This window comes from Mizuhopecten yessoensis, unplaced genomic scaffold, assembly GCF_002113885.1.
Source record: "Mizuhopecten yessoensis strain PY_sf001 unplaced genomic scaffold, ASM211388v2 scaffold11133, whole genome shotgun sequence".
Lineage (NCBI taxonomy): Eukaryota > Metazoa > Mollusca > Bivalvia > Pectinida > Pectinidae > Mizuhopecten > Mizuhopecten yessoensis.
Window position 1 is genome coordinate 2680135 of NW_018408896.1, and position 24834 is coordinate 2704968.

At 35.4% G+C, this 24834-nt stretch overlaps 1 protein-coding gene across 6 annotated transcripts in view; it reads right to left on the minus strand.

Annotated features, from left to right (window-relative positions):
• Positions 1 to 1436: 1436 nt before the first annotated feature.
• Positions 1437 to 24834, minus strand: part of LOC110466479 (dynactin subunit 1-like) — a 46561-nt gene continuing 23163 nt past the window's right edge. For 2 of the 6 annotated variants that reach the window (XM_021522992.1, XM_021522990.1), the window contains 14 exons: positions 24590 to 24692; positions 23808 to 23819; positions 19870 to 19899; positions 16078 to 16177; positions 15311 to 15404; positions 13985 to 14113; positions 13232 to 13374; positions 10934 to 11073; positions 7861 to 7925; positions 7237 to 7308; positions 4339 to 4552; positions 3759 to 3850; positions 3543 to 3638; positions 1437 to 3282 (listed from right to left, as the gene is read on the minus strand). In XM_021522992.1, the coding sequence (XP_021378667.1) occupies positions 3145 to 3282; positions 3543 to 3638; positions 3759 to 3850; positions 4339 to 4552; positions 7237 to 7308; positions 7861 to 7925; positions 10934 to 11073; positions 13232 to 13374; positions 13985 to 14113; positions 15311 to 15404; positions 16078 to 16177; positions 19870 to 19899; positions 23808 to 23819; positions 24590 to 24692 (1428 nt within the window). In that variant the 3' untranslated portion in view covers positions 1437 to 3144. Of the gene's footprint in view, positions 3283 to 3542; positions 3639 to 3758; positions 3851 to 4338; positions 4553 to 7236; positions 7309 to 7860; positions 7926 to 10933; positions 11074 to 11170; positions 11257 to 13231; positions 13375 to 13984; positions 14114 to 15310; positions 15405 to 16077; positions 16178 to 19869; positions 19900 to 23807; positions 23820 to 24589; positions 24693 to 24834 lie in introns of all 6 variants that reach the window. The other 4 variants (XM_021522996.1, XM_021522991.1, XM_021522993.1 and 1 more) reach the window with 4 other exon arrangements.

Here is a 24834-nt window from a genome sequence, read left to right on the forward strand (position 1 = left end):
TTCCAACAGAAAATTGTCAAAATATACCCAAAAGTGTTGTTTCCCTATATAAACTATGGTAAACTTTACCCCCTTCCCAAGGGAGAACGGATAGCTTGGGGGTCCTGAAATTTAAAATTTATTTAAAGCCCCTGAAGATGTTTCAATCCATGCAGAGAAAATGATTGTAATACCTCCGAGTCTGGAGAAGAAGATTTTTGAAATATTGGTTAATTTTCCCTTTTGGGCCCTGCCCTGGCCCCTAGGGTTGGGGTAGTAATCCCAATTTTACAATTTGGTAGCCTCATCTACCAAGGATGATTCTGACCAAGTTTGAAAAAATTCCATCCACTGGTTCTTGAGAAGAAGTTGATAGTGTAAAAAGTTTACGCACGACGGACGACGACGGACGGAAAGTGATTGGAATAGGTCACTTGAGCAAAGCTCAGGTGACCTAAAAAGGAATAACGGAGGTTAAACACCGTTAAGAAGGTCCTGGTCCTGGTACACTTGAGATTTTCTTCGGACATCACAGTTGCTGATTTTACCTAGGAGTCTTTTGTGTAAAACCTTGTCAAATGATTATGGTAGGTCAAAAAAGATTGCGTCCACCTGTTCACCCTTGTCTCGACACCTAGCGATGTTTTTTTATGGTTAAGACAAGTTGGCTCTCTCGTGACTACTTTTTCCTGAAACCAGTTGTAGTCGGATATGATGCTGTGACGTTCCTGTGAAAACCTCAACAAACAACCAATACACATGCCTAAAACTTCAATCCTAATAATTCCAGACCCAATTTCCATGAACACTAAGCAGGCAAGAACGTCAGAACACGCTCAAGATGCTCACCATGAGACCTCACTAGTCAAAGGATTAATACGGGTCACGATGGAGTTCTGGTCTGGCTTCTAAAGGTGTGTGCCCATACAAGTTATCCATGCTAACCATGGTTTTCCAAACATCCATCAACACTGGAGCTGTCACCAGTGACTGGGAGAAATCCCACTTTACCCCTTTATGTTAGATACACAAGGTCAAGGTATTTGACTGACGACCAATGGTATTCAAAGGAAACTGCCCACTGCAGGTATTTTCTAGCGAGTTAAGGCAGCCTGATATATTCCCTTTGCAATGTTACTTTTCTTCAAGAGATTGTTGTATCATTTCTAATAACATCAACATGGTAAAATACACAGTACATACACAACATTCGCAAATCAAAATTCACCTTCAAGCAGGTGATAGAAATATATTCACCTTTAACAGGATGTTGGCTTAATAACTAAGCAGGTCTGAAGTAGAATCTTCATATCAACTGATGAAAATACAATTGCAAAATATCAGAGAACTTGAATGTGAATTTTGATTTGCGAATGAGACACAACTCAGGGGTGTATTTACTGTGTATTTTACCATGCATTCCCGGTCTGGTGAAATAAAAAGTAACACCAACTTTAATCGTTTCCAGATGATTTTAATAAGCTTTTGGATACTAAGCAAGACAAAGACTATTGGTAGACACGATTTTCTTGTTGACGTTATACATCACACTGCTTAATGGTACTCCACAGGTACTACTCTATAGCAAAGAACTTGTACAAAACCTCTGGAGTTTTTACGATAAAGACTGCATTTCTACAAAACAGTAGTGTAAGATACTGTCTGTTAAGGTGTTCTATGCAATGGATCAATTGAACTTATCAAACAGTGACTTGTAGGAATTTCCTGATTTCTAATGTCGAAATTGGAGACGAAAAATGGGAGTAGGGCATCCAATATCAGGGGACCTGGCAAGTATTCAATAGAACAGATAGTAACCACCAATATTTGTACATCTAAGTACACAACATGATCGCTTATATTTGTACAATATCCACCGATATTCATTCAGCTAACAACTGCACAAATAGTAACCGCAATCATTTGTACACTAACCATCAATATCAATACAGCGATCAATCTTACTGAGAACTGTTTTTCAAGCGAAAACGTTGAGGAAAGCAGTTTAGAGTTTCATGTTTAAATATAGAGACCTTTTGGTTTATTCAGCCAAAAAATGGTTGTCAGGCTTGAAGGTATAGTGCAACATTATCTTTGTTATTGTAACTGTTCTTAAATAATTCTATAATTACGTTCGGTGTCTCTATAACTTTAGAGGCATTGTCCGAATTTTGACTTCACAACGGAAACTATAAAATGACATCACATCTAGTTGGTGTAACAGCTGAGCAGACAAACACAGCAGCATAGACTTAAGCTATATGTACTCCACTAAAGACTGAGAATATAGGGATATTATTACTGTTGAAGATAACATGAACAATAACTGCAGCGTGCAAATGACTCAAATTTGTCAGCTATTCCTCAATAAAATACTTTTTATCAATCAATATTAAGCAAGTTGGTGATAACTATTTCTCAACTTTTGTACAACATATCTATTAATGTTATGTATTGAAACTGTGAGCTCCTTATTTCATGGAGTCAAAATATGTCCGTATTGATGATATCTATCCCATTACCAGGGTAATATGAAACAACATTTCAACCACCATGAAATAGTTTAAATCCTTAACCCATATAAAGCATGCTAGATCAGCATCATCTGTGTAGGAAATCACATTTATTGCACTAATAAATATATAATGTAGATATTCGTGTTTGCTAAATCTTACAAACATAAATGTTATACTACAACATAGCTACAACTCCTTGCTGTCACACTTCAGCTCCGTCATCAGTAATACATCATTGTACACACCTTTCAGTAATAGATTAGTCAAGATTGAATCCTTTCGAAATTGTCATACAAATGAACATTTTTTAGCATGCTTTTCTTTAAATATGTATAAATAAAGCAGAAAATAGTGTTTAATTTGTAGCACTTACTAATACCAACACTTTGACAGTATGTGTTAGCACTCACAGCATACCATGTACAACGAAAACATAGACAAGTGTTGGCACCGAGAAACATAAGCACACACAAACATTTTTTGGAATATTAGATAAGTTTGGATTCCTTTTATAATCAGCATCCCAATATTTTGTATTTAAAGTACCATTTTTTCCATTTCATCCTGATTTGATTTTACAAACAATCTCTAATTAGTTTAAGAAAAACATTTATGATTGTGAGGTTCAGCAAATATTAAGGGGTTAGAATCAGCTCATGAATTTGCCATGTATTTGCCGTAAATTGTCGGGCTGTACGTTGACGGGAATGAGGTCACCAGTGCCAGGCTTGGTCGGCACGCTTATCCTTCCCATACACACGCTCTCCGCACTCTTTTCATGCAGCATCTGAAATAAAATAAGGACATCAACATCACACTACTGACACTGATTAGTTAGGAAAGTTTACACACAAGGTCAAAATCTTAAATTCAAACGTACCTGAATAAACTGAATTGAGGGGAAAGTTATGTCCTTATTTAACAGAATTAACTGAGGCGTGAGAAAGTAGTAGTTACTTGGGAAAACTAACTTGTGGGGAAAGGGAAGAGGTTGTTACTAACCCAGGCAAACTGAGGCATTGGTAAAGTGAGGAACTTGTTACTTACCCGGGCAAACTGAGGCGTTGGGAAGGTAGAGAAGTCCGTTCTGACCTGACCTCCTGTCCTGTTGGCTGCCAACAAGGTTGTGACCTGGACCTGGAGCTATAAAATGAAAGTAAAATCATTAATGGTAACAATCCCTGCCCTTATTATTGTACATTTTGGTTGTTACATATGATTGCTAGGAAAATATAATTGATTTGATGAGAGTAGAAATATTACCTCCTGTGTTTTCTTCTCAAGTAGCGTAAGTTTGGCTGTCTTGGCGACCAACTCTCTGGCTGGGTTACTGCTATCCGACACAGGTTGAACACCTGGAAAAGAAACAAGGCGTAGTATTGATAATGATAATTTATATACTACATACAAATAGCTGTAAAAACAAGAGCAGTAAACATAAAATCTGCCACATGGGGTAGGATTCACAAAGGATGACACCATGGGAAATGGTGTTTCTTCAGTCTGCAACATTTCAAGTATCATTTTTGTGAATCTCTTCCTGTATTTAGCACCATTTGAAGCACCTAACAACATATCTTAATGTAAAAAGAATTTACAATAAATCAAAAGGCCCATATCATAACCTAATGAATCAGATTAGCTGTTACCAAGACAACTGTTTCATTGCATTGACAAGTGGTGACTTATCAAGCAGCTTGATTTCCCTATGGAATATATTCATAGGCTGTGGTCAAACAGCAAAAACAATATCTGATCAAGTTTGGTATTTTCCAAAATGACAATTTTATAATATATCAACCACATAGTCTACAAGTTATAGAAGAATAAATATTAACATTACCTGGCTTTCTCTTTGTTATATCAACGACTCTGGGACAAGCTGACAACATGTTGACTTCCGTGAGAAGTTTGGATGTCTCCTTGGCCAGATTACCAATCCCAAGTTTGTCTGATGTGCCGTCGGGGAGTTGACCAATCTTGACAGAGCCATCAGTGCTACTAAGACCTACTGGCTTCTTAGGCACCTGTAGTGGAGGCAGTTTGGCCATCTTCTCCTATAAACAAAGGTCACCATAGTAATGTGTGAGTTACAGAGGTCATTTCTCCTGTAAACAAAGGTTACCATAGTAATGTGTAAGTTACTGAGGTCATCTTCTCCTATAAACAAAGGTTACCATAGTAATGTGTAAGTTACTGAGGTCATCTTCTCCTATAAACAAAGGTTACCATAGTAATGTGTAAGTTACTGAGGTCATCTTCTCCTATAAACAAAGGTTACCATAGTAATGTGTAAGTTACTGAGGTCATCTTCTCCTATAAACAAAGGTTACCATAGTAATGTGTAAGTTACTGAGGTCATCTTCTCCTATAAACAAAGGTTACCATAGTAATGTGTAAGTTACTGAGGTCATCTTCTCCTATAAACAAAGGTTACCATAGTAATGTGTAAGTTACTGAGGTCATCTTCTCCTATAAACAAAGGTTACCATAGTAATGTGTAAGTTACTGAGGTCATCTTCTCCTATAAACAAAGGTTACCATAGTAATGTGTAAGTTACTGAGGTCATCTTCTCCTATAAACAAAGGTTACCATAGTAATGTGTAAGTTACTGAGGTCATCTTCTCCTATAAACAAAGGTTACCATAGTAATGTGTAAGTTACTGAGGTCATCTTCTCCTATAAACAAAGGTTACCATAGTAATGTGTAAGTTACTGAGGTCATCTTCTCCTATAAACAAAGGTTACCATAGTAATGTGTAAGTTACTGAGGTCATCTTCTCCTATAAACAAAGGTTACCATAGTAATGTGTAAGTTACTGAGGTCATCTTCTCCTATAAACAAAGGTTACCATAGTAATGTGTAAGTTACTGAGGTCATCTTCTCCTATAAACAAAGGTTACCATAGTAATGTGTAAGTTACTGAGGTCATCTTCTCCTATAAACAAAGGTTACCATAGTAATGTGTAAGTTACTGAGGTCATCTTCTCCTATAAACAAAGGTTACCATAGTAATGTGTAAGTTACTGAGGTCATCTTCTCCTATAAACAAAGGTTACCATAGTAATGTGTAAGTTACTGAGGTCATCTTCTCCTATAAACAAAGGTTACCATAGTAATGTGTAAGTTACTGAGGTCATCTTCTCCTATAAACAAAGGTTACCATAGTAATGTGTAAGTTACTGAGGTCATCTTCTCCTATAAACAAAGGTTACCATAGTAATGTGTAAGTTACTGAGGTCATCTTCTCCTATAAACAAAGGTTACCATAGTAATGTGTAAGTTACTGAGGTCATCTTCTCCTATAAACAAAGGTTACCATAGTAATGTGTAAGTTACTGAGGTCATCTTCTCCTATAAACAAAGGTTACCATAGTAATGTGTAAGTTACTGAGGTCATCTTCTCCTATAAACAAAGGTTACCATAGTAATGTGTAAGTTACTGAGGTCATCTTCTCCTATAAACAAAGGTTACCATAGTAATGTGTAAGTTACTGAGGTCATCTTCTCCTATAAACAAAGGTTACCATAGTAATGTGTAAGTTACTGAGGTCATCTTCTCCTATAAACAAAGGTTACCATAGTAATGTGTAAGTTACTGAGGTCATCTTCTCCTATAAACAAAGGTTACCATAGTAATGTGTAAGTTACTGAGGTCATCTTCTCCTATAAACAAAGGTTACCATAGTAATGTGTAAGTTACTGAGGTCATCTTCTCCTATAAACAAAGGTTACCATAGTAATGTGTAAGTTACTGAGGTCATCTTCTCCTATAAACAAAGGTTACCATAGTAATGTGTAAGTTACTGAGGTCATCTTCTCCTATAAACAAAGGTTACCATAGTAATGTGTAAGTTACTGAGGTCATCTTCTCCTATAAACAAAGGTTACCATAGTAATGTGTAAGTTACTGAGGTCATCTTCTCCTATAAACAAAGGTTACCATAGTAATGTGTAAGTTACTGAGGTCATCTTCTCCTATAAACAAAAGTTACCATAGTAGTGTGTAAGTTACTGAGGTCATCTTCTCCTGTAAACAAAAGTGACCATAGTAATGTGTAAGTTACTGAAGTCATCTTCTCCTGTAAACAAAGGTTACCATAGTAATGTGTAAGTTACTGAAGTCATCTTCTCCTGTAAACAAAGGTTACCATAGAAATGTGTAAGTTACTGAGGTCATCTTCTCCTGTAAACAAAAGAGACCATAGAAATGTGTAAGTTACTGAGGTCATCTTCTCCTGTAAACAAAAGTTACCATAGTAATGTGTAAGTTACAGAGGTCATCTTCTCCTGTAAACAAAAGTTACAATAGTAATGTGTGAGTTACAGAGGCCATCTTCTCCTATAAACAAAAGTTACCATAGTAATGTGTGAGTTACAGAGGTCATCTTCTCCTGTAAACAAAGGTTACCATAGTAATGTGTAAGTAACGCAGGTTAATTTCACACTCTCTTGCTTCAGGACATATTACATTTATATTATTTTTCATTATTTCTTTTTCAAATGTCAGCAGTTACTTGAATGTCACTATATATTAGCTAATGATAATTGGGAATCCAAGCAAATGGTAAATTTTAATTCAGGTTTAAATTGTAAGTAGATTGGGACTCAATATGTGTAATAATTATCTGTTTCAGCCAAAATATATTTTACCACAAATATGTATCATAATTTTTGACTTGTGAGATAAATTTGAGAAAAATCTGTTGTTAGGAGTAGACTACAAACAGAACGATTACCTTCATCCTGTCAGCTTGTAGGCGACGGTTATCTTGTTTGGTGAAGTTCAGGGCCTCCTTCAGGGAACTTATCTGTGGACAAAACAAACGATTCACTGGTTGAGATACAAACATGGGGAAAGTAGCATTACTGATCATAGGTACATACAAGGTCTAGATAAGACCATCATTGAATTCAGTACTTTCTGAAGCAACATCTGTCCAATAATCAGAATCTACAGGTTTAGATTTGGTACAATAGGTCTGTAAATGATTTTAATGCAAAACATTTGTGAAAATCTAACATTTTTACCAAAGAGAAATTTGATTGATTTACTGTACTTTATGATTTCTTTTCAAAAGCAGAAGTGAGCCGGCATGGCAACTAAATTAACCTGTTAAAATTCTAAGATCCCATCAAGAGTTTATTTTGTCAAGTATTGTGTCATAGAATGGTCATTCCTGAGTGATTTCTGGGTATCTATCACATACTTTCTCCATCCCAAGGAAAGTTTCCTGACTACGTCATTGGTCAGACTCAGTCTACTTGTGGTAAACAAGCGATAGTGTAACCATGTAACACACTGTATCTGTGGTACCACACTGTATCTGTGGTACCACACTGCATCCTTGGTATACACCTACCTGTTGTAACAGGACAGGGGAGTCATTTACAGTTGTTAAGGAGGAGAGACTCGGACTGCTTCCAACTGTCAAAGAAAACCAGAAATGTATATCAAAGATACAGATTGTCTGCTTTCTGCGACAATGAATTAGTACTCAGTGGCTGTGCAATACAGGGAGTTTAAAGAAGATACTGTGAGGTCATTTAATTTCTTGGGGGATTTATTTCTGATGATTTTTAGAGTAGCTTAATTTCAAAATGATTGTGTTCCACTAAATTTCATGACCTGTATAATAATTGGAGGTGAAGGTGAAGGTGGGATTGAGTCAGTCAACTGTGGTTCGACCGGTTTGACTGTTTAGAGCCCAGGGGTGATACAGCTATAAAATGAAACAGCTGTATCATATTCATATCATAGGCTTACTGTAAAGGTGTTTTGAGGGGGTATCATAAATGGGATATGATGTACATTAAGGGGGTATCAAGAGACATACATAAAGCCTGTCAAGAGAAGTAAGGTTCCACTATAAACAATATTCAAACATCTCTCTAAATCTGGATGATGATATTTGTTCATGTTAATAATTTTATAGAGTTTTAATAAAATGATAATATGTAAACAGAGAGAGAAAATTGTATATGATCATAATACAATAATTACAACAAAATCAATAATAAGCATGCAGGATCTAAAACACTAATCTTGACTTATTTAAACATCAATTAATCAATTAAAACATCAATTAATCAATTAAAACATCATTAAGTTATCTTTGCAGTATGGCACATTTCAATACAATTATGTGTTTTTCTGTCATCAAATCTTTTGTAAAGTTGATATACACTGTGACATCGATCAATAATATAACGTTGATACAAGAATCAGTAAATATCTAGGCCTACTGTACACACCAACACTGAGAGTCTTAGTGGTACAGTGGACAGGTGTGCCACAGAGCAGAGCATGTTGACGTGATGTGCAATTATATAGTTTCGTAATGAAAATCATAAAATCATGCATTGACGAAATGTATATATGAAATATCAGCTGGAAAGCTGCAAGGGAAAGCAAGGATTATAAATAAGTTATGGTTAAATTAATAATTGTTACAAAGCAATTGCCTCAAATTATGTCTTTATATAAATACTTCTTAAACACATACTAGCAAACGGCTTAAATGGCATGTATCACATGTATACCTGTTCTTGAATGTTTTACAGAGCCACACAGGGCTTAGTCAATATTTAGTCAGCACTTTTGAGCTATATCTATGACAGAATTATGTCTACAAAGTTTTGATAACTAGAAAAGTTAATATTATGTCTTAGCTACTATTTGGGCTGCCCTCCTCAACCAATTATTTTTCTCAAAGCCTACCATCCCCCTTTAATACCCGTACTGATGATCTGGATCCCTTTTCTCCAGCGCCAGATGGCCATACCATTCATCTAAATAAAATTGAATTCCCTTGACCTAGGAATGCTTCATATCAAAATTAGTTAAAATACCTCATATTTTCATTTAAGGATACATCTGAGATAATACACCTTTCTCACATTAAACTAATTCACTATTGAAATCATAACTTTATGTCTGAAGCCATAAAACCATTTGGTGGGAATCTAATTTTTTCTAAAGTTCATTCAAAGATAATAAGTTTCTGATAATACATAAATTGAGGTGAAAGCATGAAGTTACTTGGGAAATATCTTTCTGTAGTTGTTCTGGACCACTAGATCTTTCAAAGGAAACGTTGAAAAGACAGACTGACAACAACTTCCAGGCCACAGCATACCCCGGTAAGCTTCAAACCAGGTGAGCTTATCAGAAATATTTTGTTGAAAAACATTTTCCAGCTCAGTTCTGAAAACTTGATCACAGCAATTTATACGGATAAGTCTGTAACACCTGAGGCTTTGGAGGTATGGAACAAAGATGAAGGCTGGGAATGGGCACCATATTCATTAAGTTACATCGCAACAATGCATTGCAAAATAATTTCTTTTTCCCCATGAATGTGTTTTATGTTATACAGATCAGTTGTGCTGAAAGCAACCATAAAGTGCAAATTAAATTGTCCATAGGCATAAAACAAGTTATAAGTCTCTGATTACACCAAGAACAGCAGGAATTCATCATGTTTGTGGAGGTCAATTTTGTTACACTTGTAAATCTGTCTTGATACTTTTAATGACACAAGTTCCATTACTAATATGGAATGTAACTTTTAACTCATTCACAAGATATAAAACAAATGCTTCATAATTGTATTTAAACTTATCATGTTTTTTGTTTCGTTTCCTGATAACTCTCCATCCATTTCGACATTTATTCCTGCTCTTACTGAAGTAACTTGCATAACAACTTTCACAAACTGTCAGAATACTTAACTTTTATGTACTGAAAATCAGTTTTAGTTTTTGACATATTAAATCTCATGTAAACTGGTGAAGAAGATCAATCTCCAAATTTAATATCTTGTGGAAAAATCATATCAATGGTATATATCATTCAATTTCTGAATTCAAATATTTGTGAATTTGTGTTTTGAAAAAAAGTGCTATTTTGAAGCACCTTGAAAATGACTTACAGTCAGCTGATACATATAAATGGTTTAAAATAGACTGGTATATATAATTATGAAGTAATTTAAGTCAATTTTGGTATAACAATGAAGGATATTGGGTGGCAAAGAACTGCTGATGAGTAATGGTAATCAACACAGTTTATTCCACTGATTCAGAAATGGTATACATAACTCTGACAGATTGTGAAAAACTAGCATACACTAAGACTGAGCCAAATTACTCTATCTTGGTTAGGTTTAACAGTGTTATTATAAAAGTTGAACAAAAATATACATGTATATATATTTCTGATCATGTTTTCTATCCATTCCATCCAACATCTTTGAAGACGAGCTATGAAAACTTCGATAGAATCCTACTGAAACAGTGTTAAACTACACCAGATAAAGTTGGCTAGAACCTGTGACTGATACTTCAGTATTATAGTGTATTAGCAAACAACCCCAAAACCCAAGCCAGCACTGTTAGCAGACACACGAGACCGACACCGCTCCCTCTCCTCACCAGTCTGGCCCGCCTGCCGTGATATGCCCTCCAGTAACGTTTTCTTTGACAGTATCTTCAGTCTCTCCTTCAGTTCTAACTTCTCCTGTTCGAGAGTATCAATGTCCGACTGCAATGTATCCATAGTTTCCTCAAACTCCCTAAAAACGACAAAATTTTACAACAAAAATGAAACGAAAGATGAACAGAAAAAGAAAACAAACTAAACACATACACACAAACGTGTTAGTGTATTACCAGTTTGGAAGTGTACAAGTCTGGTTTTCTCCATTTCCAACACATCAATGTCAGACTGGAGCACATCCATGGTTTCCTCAAACTCCCTACAACAGACACATCGCTTTATACATACTTTCACACTGGCTGCTTATATTAATACCAAGCATATTTATTAAGTTATTCAGACCTTTTTGATAAAAAATAGGAAGACAAGACGCGTTAAGTCACACAAGATATTTTGGTAGTTAGGTGTCATGCACTGCTGCTACTGTGAAACCTCGTTCAATCCACACTAGGATAACACATAAAACTGTCTTTAAGATGTTATAAAACTGGAACTAGATAACCTCTTTGGAACATTTCCTGTGATTTGAACTGATGTACCTAACTTGTGGTGGATATAGAGCCACCAATTACTGGTCTCAGGTTTCATAGTTATGTGAGAGGACAATAAGATAACAGTCCGGAACGATTTTACATTCTGTCTTTTATAATTTGTTTTCATTACTACAATGTTACGAAAAAATGTGCATAAAAGGTATTAGTTCTCTGACAGTATGTTGGGGGTCCCAGCAGTTATCATAGTGTTACTGTGGCTGTGCCTGTCTAAACTGGGGGTCCCAGCAGTTATCATAGTCTTACTGTGGCTGTGCTTGTCTAAACTGGGGGTCCCAGCAGTTATCATAGTCTTACTGTGGCTGTGCTTGTCTAAACTGGGGGTCCCAGCAGTTATCATAGTGTTACTGTGGCTGTGCCTGTCTAAACTGGGGGTCCCAGCAGTTATCATAGTGTTACTGTGGCTGTGCCTGTCTAAACTGGGGGTCCCAGCAGTTATCATAGTGTTACTGTGGCTGTGCCTGTCTAAACTGGGGGTCCCAGCAGTTATCATAGTGTTACTGTGGCTGTGCCTGTCTAAACTGGGGGTCCCAGCAGTTATCATAGTGTTACTGTGGCTGTGCCTGTCTAAACTGGGGGTCCCAGCAGTTATCATAGTGTTACTGTGGCTGTGCCTGTCTAAACTGGGGGTCCCAGCAGTTATCATAGTGTTACTGTGGCTGTGCCTGTCTAAACTGGGGGTCCCAGCAGTTATCATAGTGTTACTGTGGCTGTGCCTGTCTAAACTGGGGGTCCCAGCAGTTATCATAGTGTTACTGTGGCTGTGCCTGTCTAAACTGGGGGTCCCAGCAGTTATCATAGTGTTACTGTGGCTGTGCCTGTCTAAACTGGGGGTCCCAGCAGTTATCATAGTGTTACTGTGGCTGTGCCTGTCTAAACTGGGGGTCCCAGCAGTTATCATAGTCTTACTGTGGCTGTGCCTGTCTAAACTGGGGGTCCCAGCAGTTATCATAGTCTTACTGTGGCTGTGCCTGTCTAAACTCTTTATCAAGATTTATTCCTCTGATAACATGAATTCTGTATGTTGATACAGGTAATGTGTTGGATATTCCCTGAACAATATACATGTTCAATCATTTAACATCACTAACATGTCAAAAAGTGTAAACGGAGGAATATTATACATGTTCAATCATTTAGCATCAATAACATGTCAAAAAGGGTTAACGGAGGAATATTATACATGTTCAATCATTTAGCATCACTAACAGTGTTAACGGATGACAAAATTCTGGTCAGTTGTTTTTTCATACTTTGCTGTATTCATGTCAGGTGGCAATTTTGTGCTGCTGTTCACAGTAACGGCTGCATTTGATCAGGATATGGAATTCCTTTAATTACATCTTTTACACATCTTTAAAAGTTTCTTGATTCAATATTTAGAAACATGTGTTAGATTATTGAGATCACAGGATATTTCATGTGCTGAAAATAGCAAGTTGTGTGCATTCGCATTATGTAAAATCTGTTAATAGATTAAACATCACTTATTAATTGATAAGAACAACACTGTAAAATCAAAAGGTTATTATGTAAAGTAAGATCACACTAGTCTGGGACAATCACAAAACGCTTTCCTTTTTTTTTATATATATTTTATAGTCAGAGCTTGATCTTGGTTTTAGCGGTGTTTTGAAATCACAAAAATATTGCAAAACATCTGAATTTTCTAAATCTACCCACTTTTCCTTTTTCTTCATCTGAAGCTGAATCTCATCAAGCTTGCGTTGCATTTTCTCCACACGTTCGTCGCCATCTTTAGTGGCGTTGTCCAGCTTCTTTTCCACCAGGTTCATCCTCACCTGCTGCTCACTGAACTCCTCTTGCTGCAACAGTGTGTAGATAAGGCAAAATGAAAGTAACAGTGTGAAGATAGGGCAAAATGAAAGTAGAGTACAGAAGGAACGCTTGTATAAGTATGGTAAACAGATAGCAAAGGGTATCAATGTGTAAGTATATTAGGGTAAAATGAAAGAATCAGGCAAAGAAAAGAAATTCTTCCATAGAAAAGGAGACTTGAAAATGGAGGATAAAAAGGGGGATTTGTTTGGAATTTCGATGTATCAGGATGGAAATCGTGCAAGGGGCACACTGACATTTCCATCAAGGCCTCAGACTTTCTACCAAATGAACTATTTAATGACCAATGATTGAGCCAAGTCCCACTACATTGGAAAGCTTAAGGCAAAATGAAGTTGGCAGAAAAAGGAAAATAGTAAAGACCTATGTAAGTTTAGACTATCATCCAGTAAATTCTCTTATGATTTTGTTTTTTTACTTAAACACATTGAGTCTCTGTTTATGTGTATTGATGCTAGACCTATTTAACTCATTCAATCCTGAAGACACATTTGAACTCTTCTAATTCAGGGGTTGGAATAGTTCATTATAAAATTTCAGGTGTGAATGAGTTAACCTTGGACTAGGGACACTGACCTTCATCTTGATGAGTTTCTTGAGTTCTTTGATGTCCTCTTCCTTACTCTCCAGTTTGAATTTCATTGTTTCTATGTCGGCGATCTGAGACTTGACTGTGTTAGCACGAGTCACTACCGGCTCCGGAGGCTGGATAACATCAACAATGTGAGCGTCAATTCAACATCATATAGATATTTGTTGAAATTTATAAAAAGGAGATGAGACATTCATGGTAAATTAAACCAAGAAGGTTGCAAATGAGTCAATAGTTTAACAAGATGTTAATAGTTAAGACTATTCCAGAAACTAAACATTGCTACTATCATATTTATCTTTAGGCTTACAGTACCAAGGATAATAACAATTATAGATCTTCAGCCACCAAATGGCCTGGACATAATCTCAGAGGGACAGAATTGTACACTCTAACAGCCTTTCTACCTTTATTGGTAGGAGACTAATATTACAGTCCATCACCTGTAGTCGAACGATACCAAAATATCTCAGTTGAAGGAAGAACCAATCTAAACCGAAGCATTGGCCAAGACTAGGAGGTTACAGAATTTCACCCTGAGACAAAGATATATCAGGTATTTTATGTTTTATCTTGTAACTCTATGACACAAAAGCTGTAATTAATCATCAACCACTTTTTACTTAAATGCTTGTCACATAAACCAACATGTAATTAAACTGGTTTGTAGTTAAAAACAGCTAAAGACATGATGATATGTAAATAAAGTGATGTAACTTAATATTTCCTGCACACAGGCAAGTTAAAATAGCACCATAGAATGCACAATGGTGCCTTACCAGACAAACTAAACGAGACTGAAAAATCCAGCCCTGGGCTTTGGCTAAGATATTCTTTTCTCTACCCCTTCACAGGTGTGTGTCCCGTTTTAGCCAGGAAAGATCAGCTTGTCACCCTCTAGGGGGAGATAGCCTCATACCGATTAGCACGTGTTCAATTGTGAGGTCATTAAAATGTGTCACCGGTAATTGTGACGTCATCAAAAGTGAATGACAATATTTATACCTCACATGTGTTTTTGTTTACACTACTGTCGGTGGAGTTGTGACTGAAATAAAAAAAAAAGGATGGGAGAAAAATAACCATCCCCTTCCTTAAGGGTGTAACAAAGAAATCTTCAACCCTCGGGGTGATTTTCTTTTGGTTGTCTTACCCTCTGCAAAGCCTCGGGTTAGACAACCAAAAAAACATCACCCATCGGGTTGGAGATTTCTCTGTCACAACCTCAAGGTAGGGGAACATTCTATTAGTCACAGGTTCAAGAATAATAAGTCCTTATTCACTATTACAAATAAGCTGAAATATTTCACCCGTTTTTCTCTTGTTCCATCAAAGTCATACTCTCCATTTTCCATGGCGTTGGCAATCTTGCTCATGGTGCCAACCACTTGACCAAAAGACACCCTGTCAACAACAATAATTGTAATACTGTAACAAATCTATAGCAAATTTACGATAAATTTCATTTAACAATCAAGCTAACATCTTATTCAAATCAGTTTATCTCTATAATGCATTTTTATCAGAATAAAATTATAAAAGATACCATCAAATTTTTGCATCAAACATGCTTGCAAAATCTCCCTTTAAAAAAAAGAAGATGACATTTTTTTAACCTCATGTCTTGACTTTTGAATTGTAATTGGTGGTAGAGTTAAAAAGATATGGTACCTTACACATCACAATTGCGATTTGTGTTCAAGTTAAGAACATATGCTACCTATCACATTATACTTGTGACTTATGTTAATTATATGTGTTAGAGTTATCTCCCTTACAAAACTTTCAATCAGTATTATTTAGTAATTTAGAATAACCAGAATTAGACTTGAATGCAATCTTGTATACCTTTCAAAAATGTGATAATCAACAAGACCAGCAAGTCCAAATTTACAATACTATTTATTGAAGAAATGTTATGAGCTTCTAAGTACATGTACATGTATCAAACCATTTTGTTAAGGAGAAGAATGACACATAAGCAACTATATATATCCTTAAGTCTGAATGTATGTCAATGACCGATTTGCATGACTGCTGTCTACTAATATAACAAAGGGAGGCAAATCTAACTTACTTTGTACAATCGTAGGGTCCAGTGTCCTCCTTGCCGTAGACTTTGTCAGAAGCCTCGTAGGCGATCTCCTCCATTTTCTTTGGCATCAGACCCTCAGCATCTGCAAGCATATAAGTCAGCATCTTAAATACTTACTTCAAACTTTAATTGTCAGAAATATCATTATAGATATATAAATGAAATCTCAAGTTAGAAATATCTACAATATTAGAAACACAAATTTAGATTTATTTATTGTAATTATGTAAATGTACTCTTTTGAATTTTTCTTTGTCTATCAACCAACAAGATATTTTATGTCTCAGAATATATCATTGAATGGACTAAATTATCTTAAAATCCACATGAACTTTCCTTACATGCATTCATAAGTACCTCACTGTGTTATGCAGTTCTATAAGCAGGTAAGCTGGATGATTACATTTGTATGATCATGTCATTTGGATAAAGAATGAAACTTATTCCTCAGTTTTTTATGTATTGTACATTTAAGCCAAAACAATGTATACTTTTTGTATCATATATAAAATCCACCTTTTCTGGAATTTAAAAGTAAAATCAGGTTTATTTATCAATATTTGACTACCAACATTTATTATACGGTATTATTAGTTCACGATTGACAGTGCACTTCAAATTCAGAAGAATATCAATTTAAAAGAAAGCAACAAAATGGTTTAACTCATTTCGTAAGTAAAAGGAAAAAAAAATTACAAACATTGGAATAGCCGACCAATATCAAACAATCTAATGTTAATTTTTTTATCAAACAAAACAAACCGACAGTTAATTTGGAATAGTAACATATTCTCATGATTTTTCAGTAACACACAGCACACACGTAATTAAAAATAACACCAACGATAAATAGAACTCCCAGCAATAAAGTGTGGGTATTTGTAATATATTTCTGCAGTTCCAATACATACAAATGATATATTTTTGTGGTACAAATGTACTTTTATTTAATTATTTACTTGTTTAAATAACTTCAAACATGTGATCAAACTTTGATGCAGTTGTTCAAATTTTCCCTAAAAAAAAGTCGGACAAAAAGTACAAAAAAAATGACCACTTTAGATGTGTAAAAACGTTATTTTAATGTTCTACAAAAGTTCATTGAAAGTCTTATTTAAAATACATTCAGCAACTTTTAAACTATTTGATCTTTGTTTGAATAACTGCACCAGACTTGTTAGAACTGTTATCAACCTTCAGTCACACAGTTTTACCATCAGCTGACTTCCTTGTCCAAGAAAATGATGCAGCGTCTAAAAATAGGGCCATGCATTCATTACCAGTTATTAATCAAAACATAAAAAGTGTATAAAAAATACAGCACCACTGAAGCAGTACACAATGTTAGTTCCACCAAGTTTCAGGGGAGGGGGGTAGTTATTGTAGCATATCCATGTCGCAATCAAATATAATCTCTAGTGAATAAGTTGACCCCTCCTTATAGAAGAAATCAGACTTGAAACGCGAATATATTTAATTCAATGTAAACTCCTCTCTCACTTGCTGTGGTGTCATTTCTCTAATTCTCATGGTACAGTATTGTGCATCTGCATATTCAAAAGGCCAGCACCTTTAACTAGCCACGTAACACGACATAAAGCCATAACGACCTCAAAATGTGTAATGTCGCATAGATTAAGAAATACTCTGATTGTATACTCGATATATGTATGGTCATTTCTCTGAAGGGTTTATTCTGTGATTTTCACCTTACGTGAACTTACATCTCTAAAACATAAATTCAGATGTAATGCAAAGTCCAACACTGAACATTTGTATTTTTTTCGACATTTGTACAAAAGTTACATGTCACAGAATCTAAATTGATAGTTTATAAATCAACAGAAAAAATACTAAACAAACTCTAATGAGGTTTGATGGTCACTCAGTGTAAGAGAAGAATTGACCGCTGTTGAGATGGAGGTGTTCGGGATTGCTATGACAATAACAGCCTGATTCTAATAGTCTGCCTAAATGCACTTTGTGTTCTGAAAGCTAAAGACTACAACAGGGTGACATTGATGCTTTCTAAAAATAAAATCAAAAGTGGAAATAAAGTAAAAAGTACATGTTTTATGAACTAAAATTGTAACTACAATCTCATCAAGCCAGCTGAGTGTGGGAAACATGATGCATCTTTCATTGAAGCATGCAGAACTATCTAAAAATTAAAAAAAAACAGGCAGTAAACATCAAACAATATCTAAAACTGCAAAATAAGCAAAACCATAGCAACAGTTTTGAAACTAAAAACACTTGCAATTTACAGTGAGAACATTTTTTGTCAATATGCTTGTAACAGAAATTTCCAGCGTACAGTCCAGTCAAGTCCAGTACAAGCCTTGGCTGTCTCAGGTAGAGAGGTCAAAGGGTCATGCAATGCTTTAAATCTGAACATCTCAGTGATTAAAAGTCAGTGCAGAAAGTAGGGGTAGGTCAACAGAAAGATGATCTACCCGTACATAATCAATACAGGTACATCTACCATTCTCATCAACATTTTACACAAAACTAGAACGGAGGCAGTGCATTCCTTATCCAAATTCAGAGGATTCCTTAATTATCTACATCTAAAACATCACAAAGTAAAAATGAACTCATTAATTTTTAAAAATTTAATACAATTCATTTCTCTGCTAGCATTGTATGCTTATACCAGGTACAGTTTTTTAAGTTTGATTTTTTTTTTATTGCAACATTGATTGTGACTGTCAGTATTTACATTACTGGTATATGTTAAGTTTTTGTAATATTTGTCAATAATTTATGACTATTCAATAACAAGTGTATATTGTGATGTATCATCAGAATGCCTGCTATATAAGTTTATATGCTTCATATCTTGCTGTCAGGACTGGGCTAACATTACGAGAAAATACCATCATAAGATTAAAAATATTTTACCTCAGAATTTGTACCACAATACATTTGTTCTTATTTAAACCTGCTATTTTCACAGCTTATGGTACACAAACTACGTCAGCTCTATATATATGTTATATAAGTTATTGATGTGCCGAGTAAATGTTAATTTTGGAATAAACTGTTATATTCTGATTAACATAATCATGATTAACATAATCAATTTAACATGTATTTCCTCTAGGTATACACACTTTGATACATGTCCCAAGTCTGTCACAACGACAAAAAAAGTTTAATGAACATACAAGCTGTACATCAGCATTTCAGGACAACTATGTTTTCTCATATAATACTGTTTTTGGCATTATAACAGATATATTACATAAAGTTAAAAAAAAGCATCCCATGAAATTTTGACCCTTTTGTTAATTTCCGTGTACTGTAAGGTAATAGAATCTTCATGTACCAGTAACATCCATGAACTTGTACAATATCTATTTTCAAACAAATTCAAATGTAGTTGAGGACTTCCCATTTTAACTTTTGAGAATGCAAAATTTATTCATACTTTTCAACATAGGAAAAAGCTAAATGATCAATTTGACATTAATGATACATGTACTGTGAAGTTTTCCCAATAACGTATCAACAGTACATATACGTTTATTCAAATTCAACAGCCTAGATATACCTAATTTCCAGTCAAATTAAATTCTGGTTTGCTCAGTCTTTATATGATATTGAAAAACAAAATTTCATTGGCTAGCTATATCTCGAACAATGTCAATAAGAGTATTATGAGACATTAACAGAGAGTCGGTACACTGGAGTAAGTTTCAGTGTACAGTGTACAGGACTAAGTCAAGGCAGAACACAACAGTTTGGACTGACCAAGCTGTGATAGATTACCCTTGCAGTTTTCCAAATCCATTCGCCCACCTACAGTGTCAACAAACAAAATCATCAAACTCAACAAACCGTGGAGGGATAAAATCATCAGGGATTAAAAACATCTTAACGCAAAGAACAAATCAAAATAAACATCAGCACAATATGCAGGGTTTTCTTCATTATTTGAAGAAAAAAATCAAAAAAATCAGATGCATCAGATTTTTTTCCATAATTTAAAGTCAACAGAAAATATTGCATCCACAAATGTTTCAAGTTTTTCTAACACCTCGGGGAGGAGACGATTTCAACGTGGATCACAAAATAGTAAACAGAGTAAGTAGTACTGGTAAGTATTCCTGGGCAAATTTAACACTAGGCAATATTGTTTTAAAAGGCCAGAGGTTAAATTGATGGAACAAAAATATTACTGTTGACATAGCAAGTTGTCTATACTAATATTCCTGATCAAATTGTTGCCACAGAACCGACTAATGTTGATACACCACAAAAGTTTCATGATGTACCCACTGCTAGACCAATGTTACCGTTGACTATGTCTACTTTAGACAAAGACTTTATCACATTAACTCCTGCATATTATCTTGAAAAACATGTCAAATCAAACAGGTAAACAGCTGGATGTGTAAAGCTTAACAGAAATCATCAGAACAGCACACATCAAATGGCACAGATGTAACATAGCATTGGTGTAGAGATTGCTGGCTGTAATTATACAGGTACACAAGTATACAGGTAAAATACAGGTACACAAGTATACAGGTAAAAATACAGGTACACAAGTATACAGGTAAAATACAGGTACACCAGTATACAGGTAAAAATACAGGTACACCAGTATACAGGTAAAATACAGATACACAAGTATACAGGTAAAATTCAGGTACACAAGTATACAGGTAAAATACAGGTACACAAGTATACAGGTAAACCATGACAAAAACTGAACGTGAATGTAACAGATGTTGATTTAAATTATGCAACAACAAAAAATCAGTATGTATACAAGAGATGATAATTGGGTGCTAAAAAATCTAAACAACGACAAAAAAGGTAGGTGATATCCAGTGTCTGTCCTCCCTTTCGAGATTGATTTAACGAGATGTTGCATATATCAATCAGGTGTAGATTGAAAACAATTAGGACGACTAGTGTTGAAACACCCTCTGTATAAAATCAAAACCTATGTTCAGATTTAATTAATTCAATTAATATCTAAAAAAGTTCAGTTTTAATTATTTCAATAAATGTCTTAAATTTCAAAGTTTTAATTATTTCGATTAATGTCTAAACCCCCCTCCTTGATCTCTATGAATCTGTGCTACCTTACATATTTTATATGGGGTTAGTTTAAGGAGTGATCTCCCTTACAAATAACACACTATTATGTGCAGTTGATATGTAGAATATGCCATGGCTCAAACATTTAACTAAATAGAGATAAAACATTCCCTCAAGATCATACACTGATTACCATTTGTACAGGTCATGTTTCCTTCCCATTTACACCTGTTCAACATCTCATTACCAGGTCATTCTTTCAGTATCACCAGCTCCCTAAACCCAAAGCTACATGTGCTGTCAATAACTTGTTAATGATTCCAGGGCTCACACTAAAGTAGGATATCAGGAACAGTAAGAGTTGATGGTTATATTTATCATTTTTATTTTTTAAATGATCTAAAATGCTTCGTTGTGTAGGTCCCATTCTTTTTAGTTTATATATTAGAGTAAAGTATCTAAGGAATGCCATGTTATGATGATAAACTACCTTGTAGGGATTAGGACACACATTATGGAACACATACATGTCACAGTACAATGCTGCTACTGTATGAGGGGAGGGAGGAGATATTGGGTATTGTACATGCAATCTACAGTATTAATAATATAATCTTGTATACATGACAGAAAGTATCTGAACTTACACAACAGCATCACCTTCAGAAAAATCCTTATTTTTCAGCATCATGGCAACTTGGTCTAGTGTGTAATAGTATTGATATACACAACTTTTACTAGAAATACCTACATTGATGCTTGTTTGTCTGTATTTTTACCTACATGGATCTGTGGGTGACGTATGGTTGGAAGCTTGCATATTGGTACTTAAGGTCAGGTCATATGACACATAGAGGTTGTGTAGACACCATTTGAGTTTGTCACCGACTGCTTGACCATGGTGTGTGGCTTACTAAATCTGAGCTCCCTACATAAACTCATGACTCAGATATAAGACATGGAAATCAGTAATGAAGTACTTGAGGTCAGAAGTCAAATAGAGTTGCGGAGACTTAATGTTCGTTTTATGACAAACTGCTTGACCATGATGTACATGAATACCAAGTGCAAACTGTTCAAAGAATTGGTTGGTAATGATATGGTCAAGGTCAGAGGTCTAATAGAGGCTTCATTAACCCAATTTAGGTACCTCAGACACTACTTGACCATGTTGTACATACACATCAAGTTTACTCTCCCTATATCAATTGGCGGGTGAGATACGTCCAAAAAGCCTGTATTTTGGTACTTGAACACATGGTCAAAGGTCAAACAGAGATTGCAGTGACCCCATTTTGGTATGCAACACAACTGATGTAAAAGAAATGTTCCCAAAATATGACATCACAGATGGAGGAAATGAACACTTTCTACCTCCCACCTCAATAGAGCGGGTATAAACATAGGGTACAAATGGGGTATATGTAACGGCATAGTAAGGATAGATATAGGGTATTTTCTAGGGGGTACAATCTAATTCTTTTAGTAGGACTGAGGTGTTGTTAGCATCATCATGCACCCTATTAATGTACCGCCACACAAAACAGAGCTGATAGCAAGTTTACATCCTTGTATGGTCATCAGTGATCATCAAATAGAGTTACAGTAGGGTTATACTGACACTTAAACAATTAAGTGTTATAATTATACAGGAAGTAGTTTCCCCAAGATAGGTCTTATTTGATAAACAGAAATTTCTGAAATTGAATATTCCCATGGATCCTGAGTAAGGCTTTTGTTTGGGATACTTATGGCTATAAAGTCACAGCTAGTTGTAGTGTATGATATTCCGTCTTTCGTATTGCAGAGTTATCTGCTCTTGTGAGCAGGTATTGATTTTTACGTCATTTGTTTGTGAGAGTAACGTCATAATTATTTAAGAAAACGACGTAATTTTCTCACACAAACCAATGATGTAACAATCAATACCTGCTCACAAGAGCAGATAACTCTGCAATACGAAAAGACGGAATAGAACAAGAAGAACACTATTAAACTCAAAGAATTTACATAATGAAGTGCTTAACATAACAGAAAATAAAAAAACTTTGACAATATGAAGAGGTTATAAAAGGTTCAGACAAATAAATTCTGTTTTTGTTTGTTATAATATACATATAGTAGGCGGGGTTCCAATCACAACACAGCTCAGGCGTTACCGGTTAGTGGGTTTTATACTAGTCAGCCAAATAAAACCCACTAACCGGTAACGCCTGAGCTGTGTTGTGATTGGATCCCCGCCTACTATATTTCCATATTCAACACCAATCTCCCTGCATACCTTTTGGTATCCACTCTCGGCTAACTGATCAACCCACCTATACAACCTAACGACGTTGGCTCGACATTTTTTATGTTATTATATACATGTAGGAGGTGTGTCATGCATAGAGGACTATCTATGTAAGGGATGAGGATTAGTTAAACCCCTAAGTGAGTCATGAGATAGCAATCTTTATAAAGAAAATGTCTCGTGTGTTGTTACCATCATGCATTTAATAAAACCATGTACACCCTCCTATACACACGATCCCCAGTACAATGTGTTCAGGTGAGTACACTGTCCCTTACTCAGGAACAAATTATATCTAAGCCAGTTATAAAGCATATTTTAGTGAATATTTGATGAAATGGTCGTGAAACCATGAGATACCTACCAGATATGGTTTCTAATGGAAAACAACACAAATCCAGTCAACATACCATAAAGGGTGTCCAGTCAACTCTTTTTTAGGAGAAACATTTTTTTCAGATACCAGTTTTACAAAAACAAGAAGATACCTGATGTTTGTATCAACTATATAATGTGGTACAGAGAATTAATTTCACAGCAATTTTCCTGAATTTCCAGGAAAGAAGAATCATACACTTTAACCTGTAAGAGTAAGTTTTTGCTGTTATATAAAACTTAACCCTTTCACCACTGTAGACCATAATGGACTCATTCCAATAAATGCATGGTATACGTAGAGTCCACTAAAGTTACCTAGGGGTGAAAGGGTTAAAAACATAAAACTATCAATGAACAAATTATAAGCTATAAACATTACTTTGTCTAAGTAACTACACTGAAATAAGCCCTTGACCAATGAAAAAATCTGTATCTTCACCTTAAAAACAATAACTTACTAAGAAAAATCTGTAAATTTTAAAACACTAATTTAAAATTCTAACAAAATTTTGGAAAAGCAGGATGGAAAATCAACAAGAAGATGTAGTAAAAAAAATTTCTGCTGCCCATTTTAAGAGGGATCTGTTGACAGTGTTTACTTTACACAGCATCTACTTCATGCCATTCTGGTTTAAAGCAAATATTTATAAAATGAAAGTTATGAGGAAATCTGAATAGTAACTCAACAAAATATTGGTAAAACCACACAAGTAAAGATGATTTACACCGATGGTATGAGACAGACTGGAGTTAAGAGACTTGACTTACCGGTGAGAAGGGCGGCCTGCTGCATTGCACCTAAAGCTGTGTGCTGGAGAGTCTTCGCCACACATGTGATGTTTTTACCGCAATCTTCCAACAGAGACCGAATCTGGAATCATCCAACATTATCATGTGATCAATTCAGTCAGCATTTCTGTCTGGCTAGGAGTGAGTGTTGTGAAAGATGTTTCTGTGCATGATCTCAGAGTGGTGGTGGTGGTGGTGGTGGTGGTGGTGGTGGTGGTGGTAGT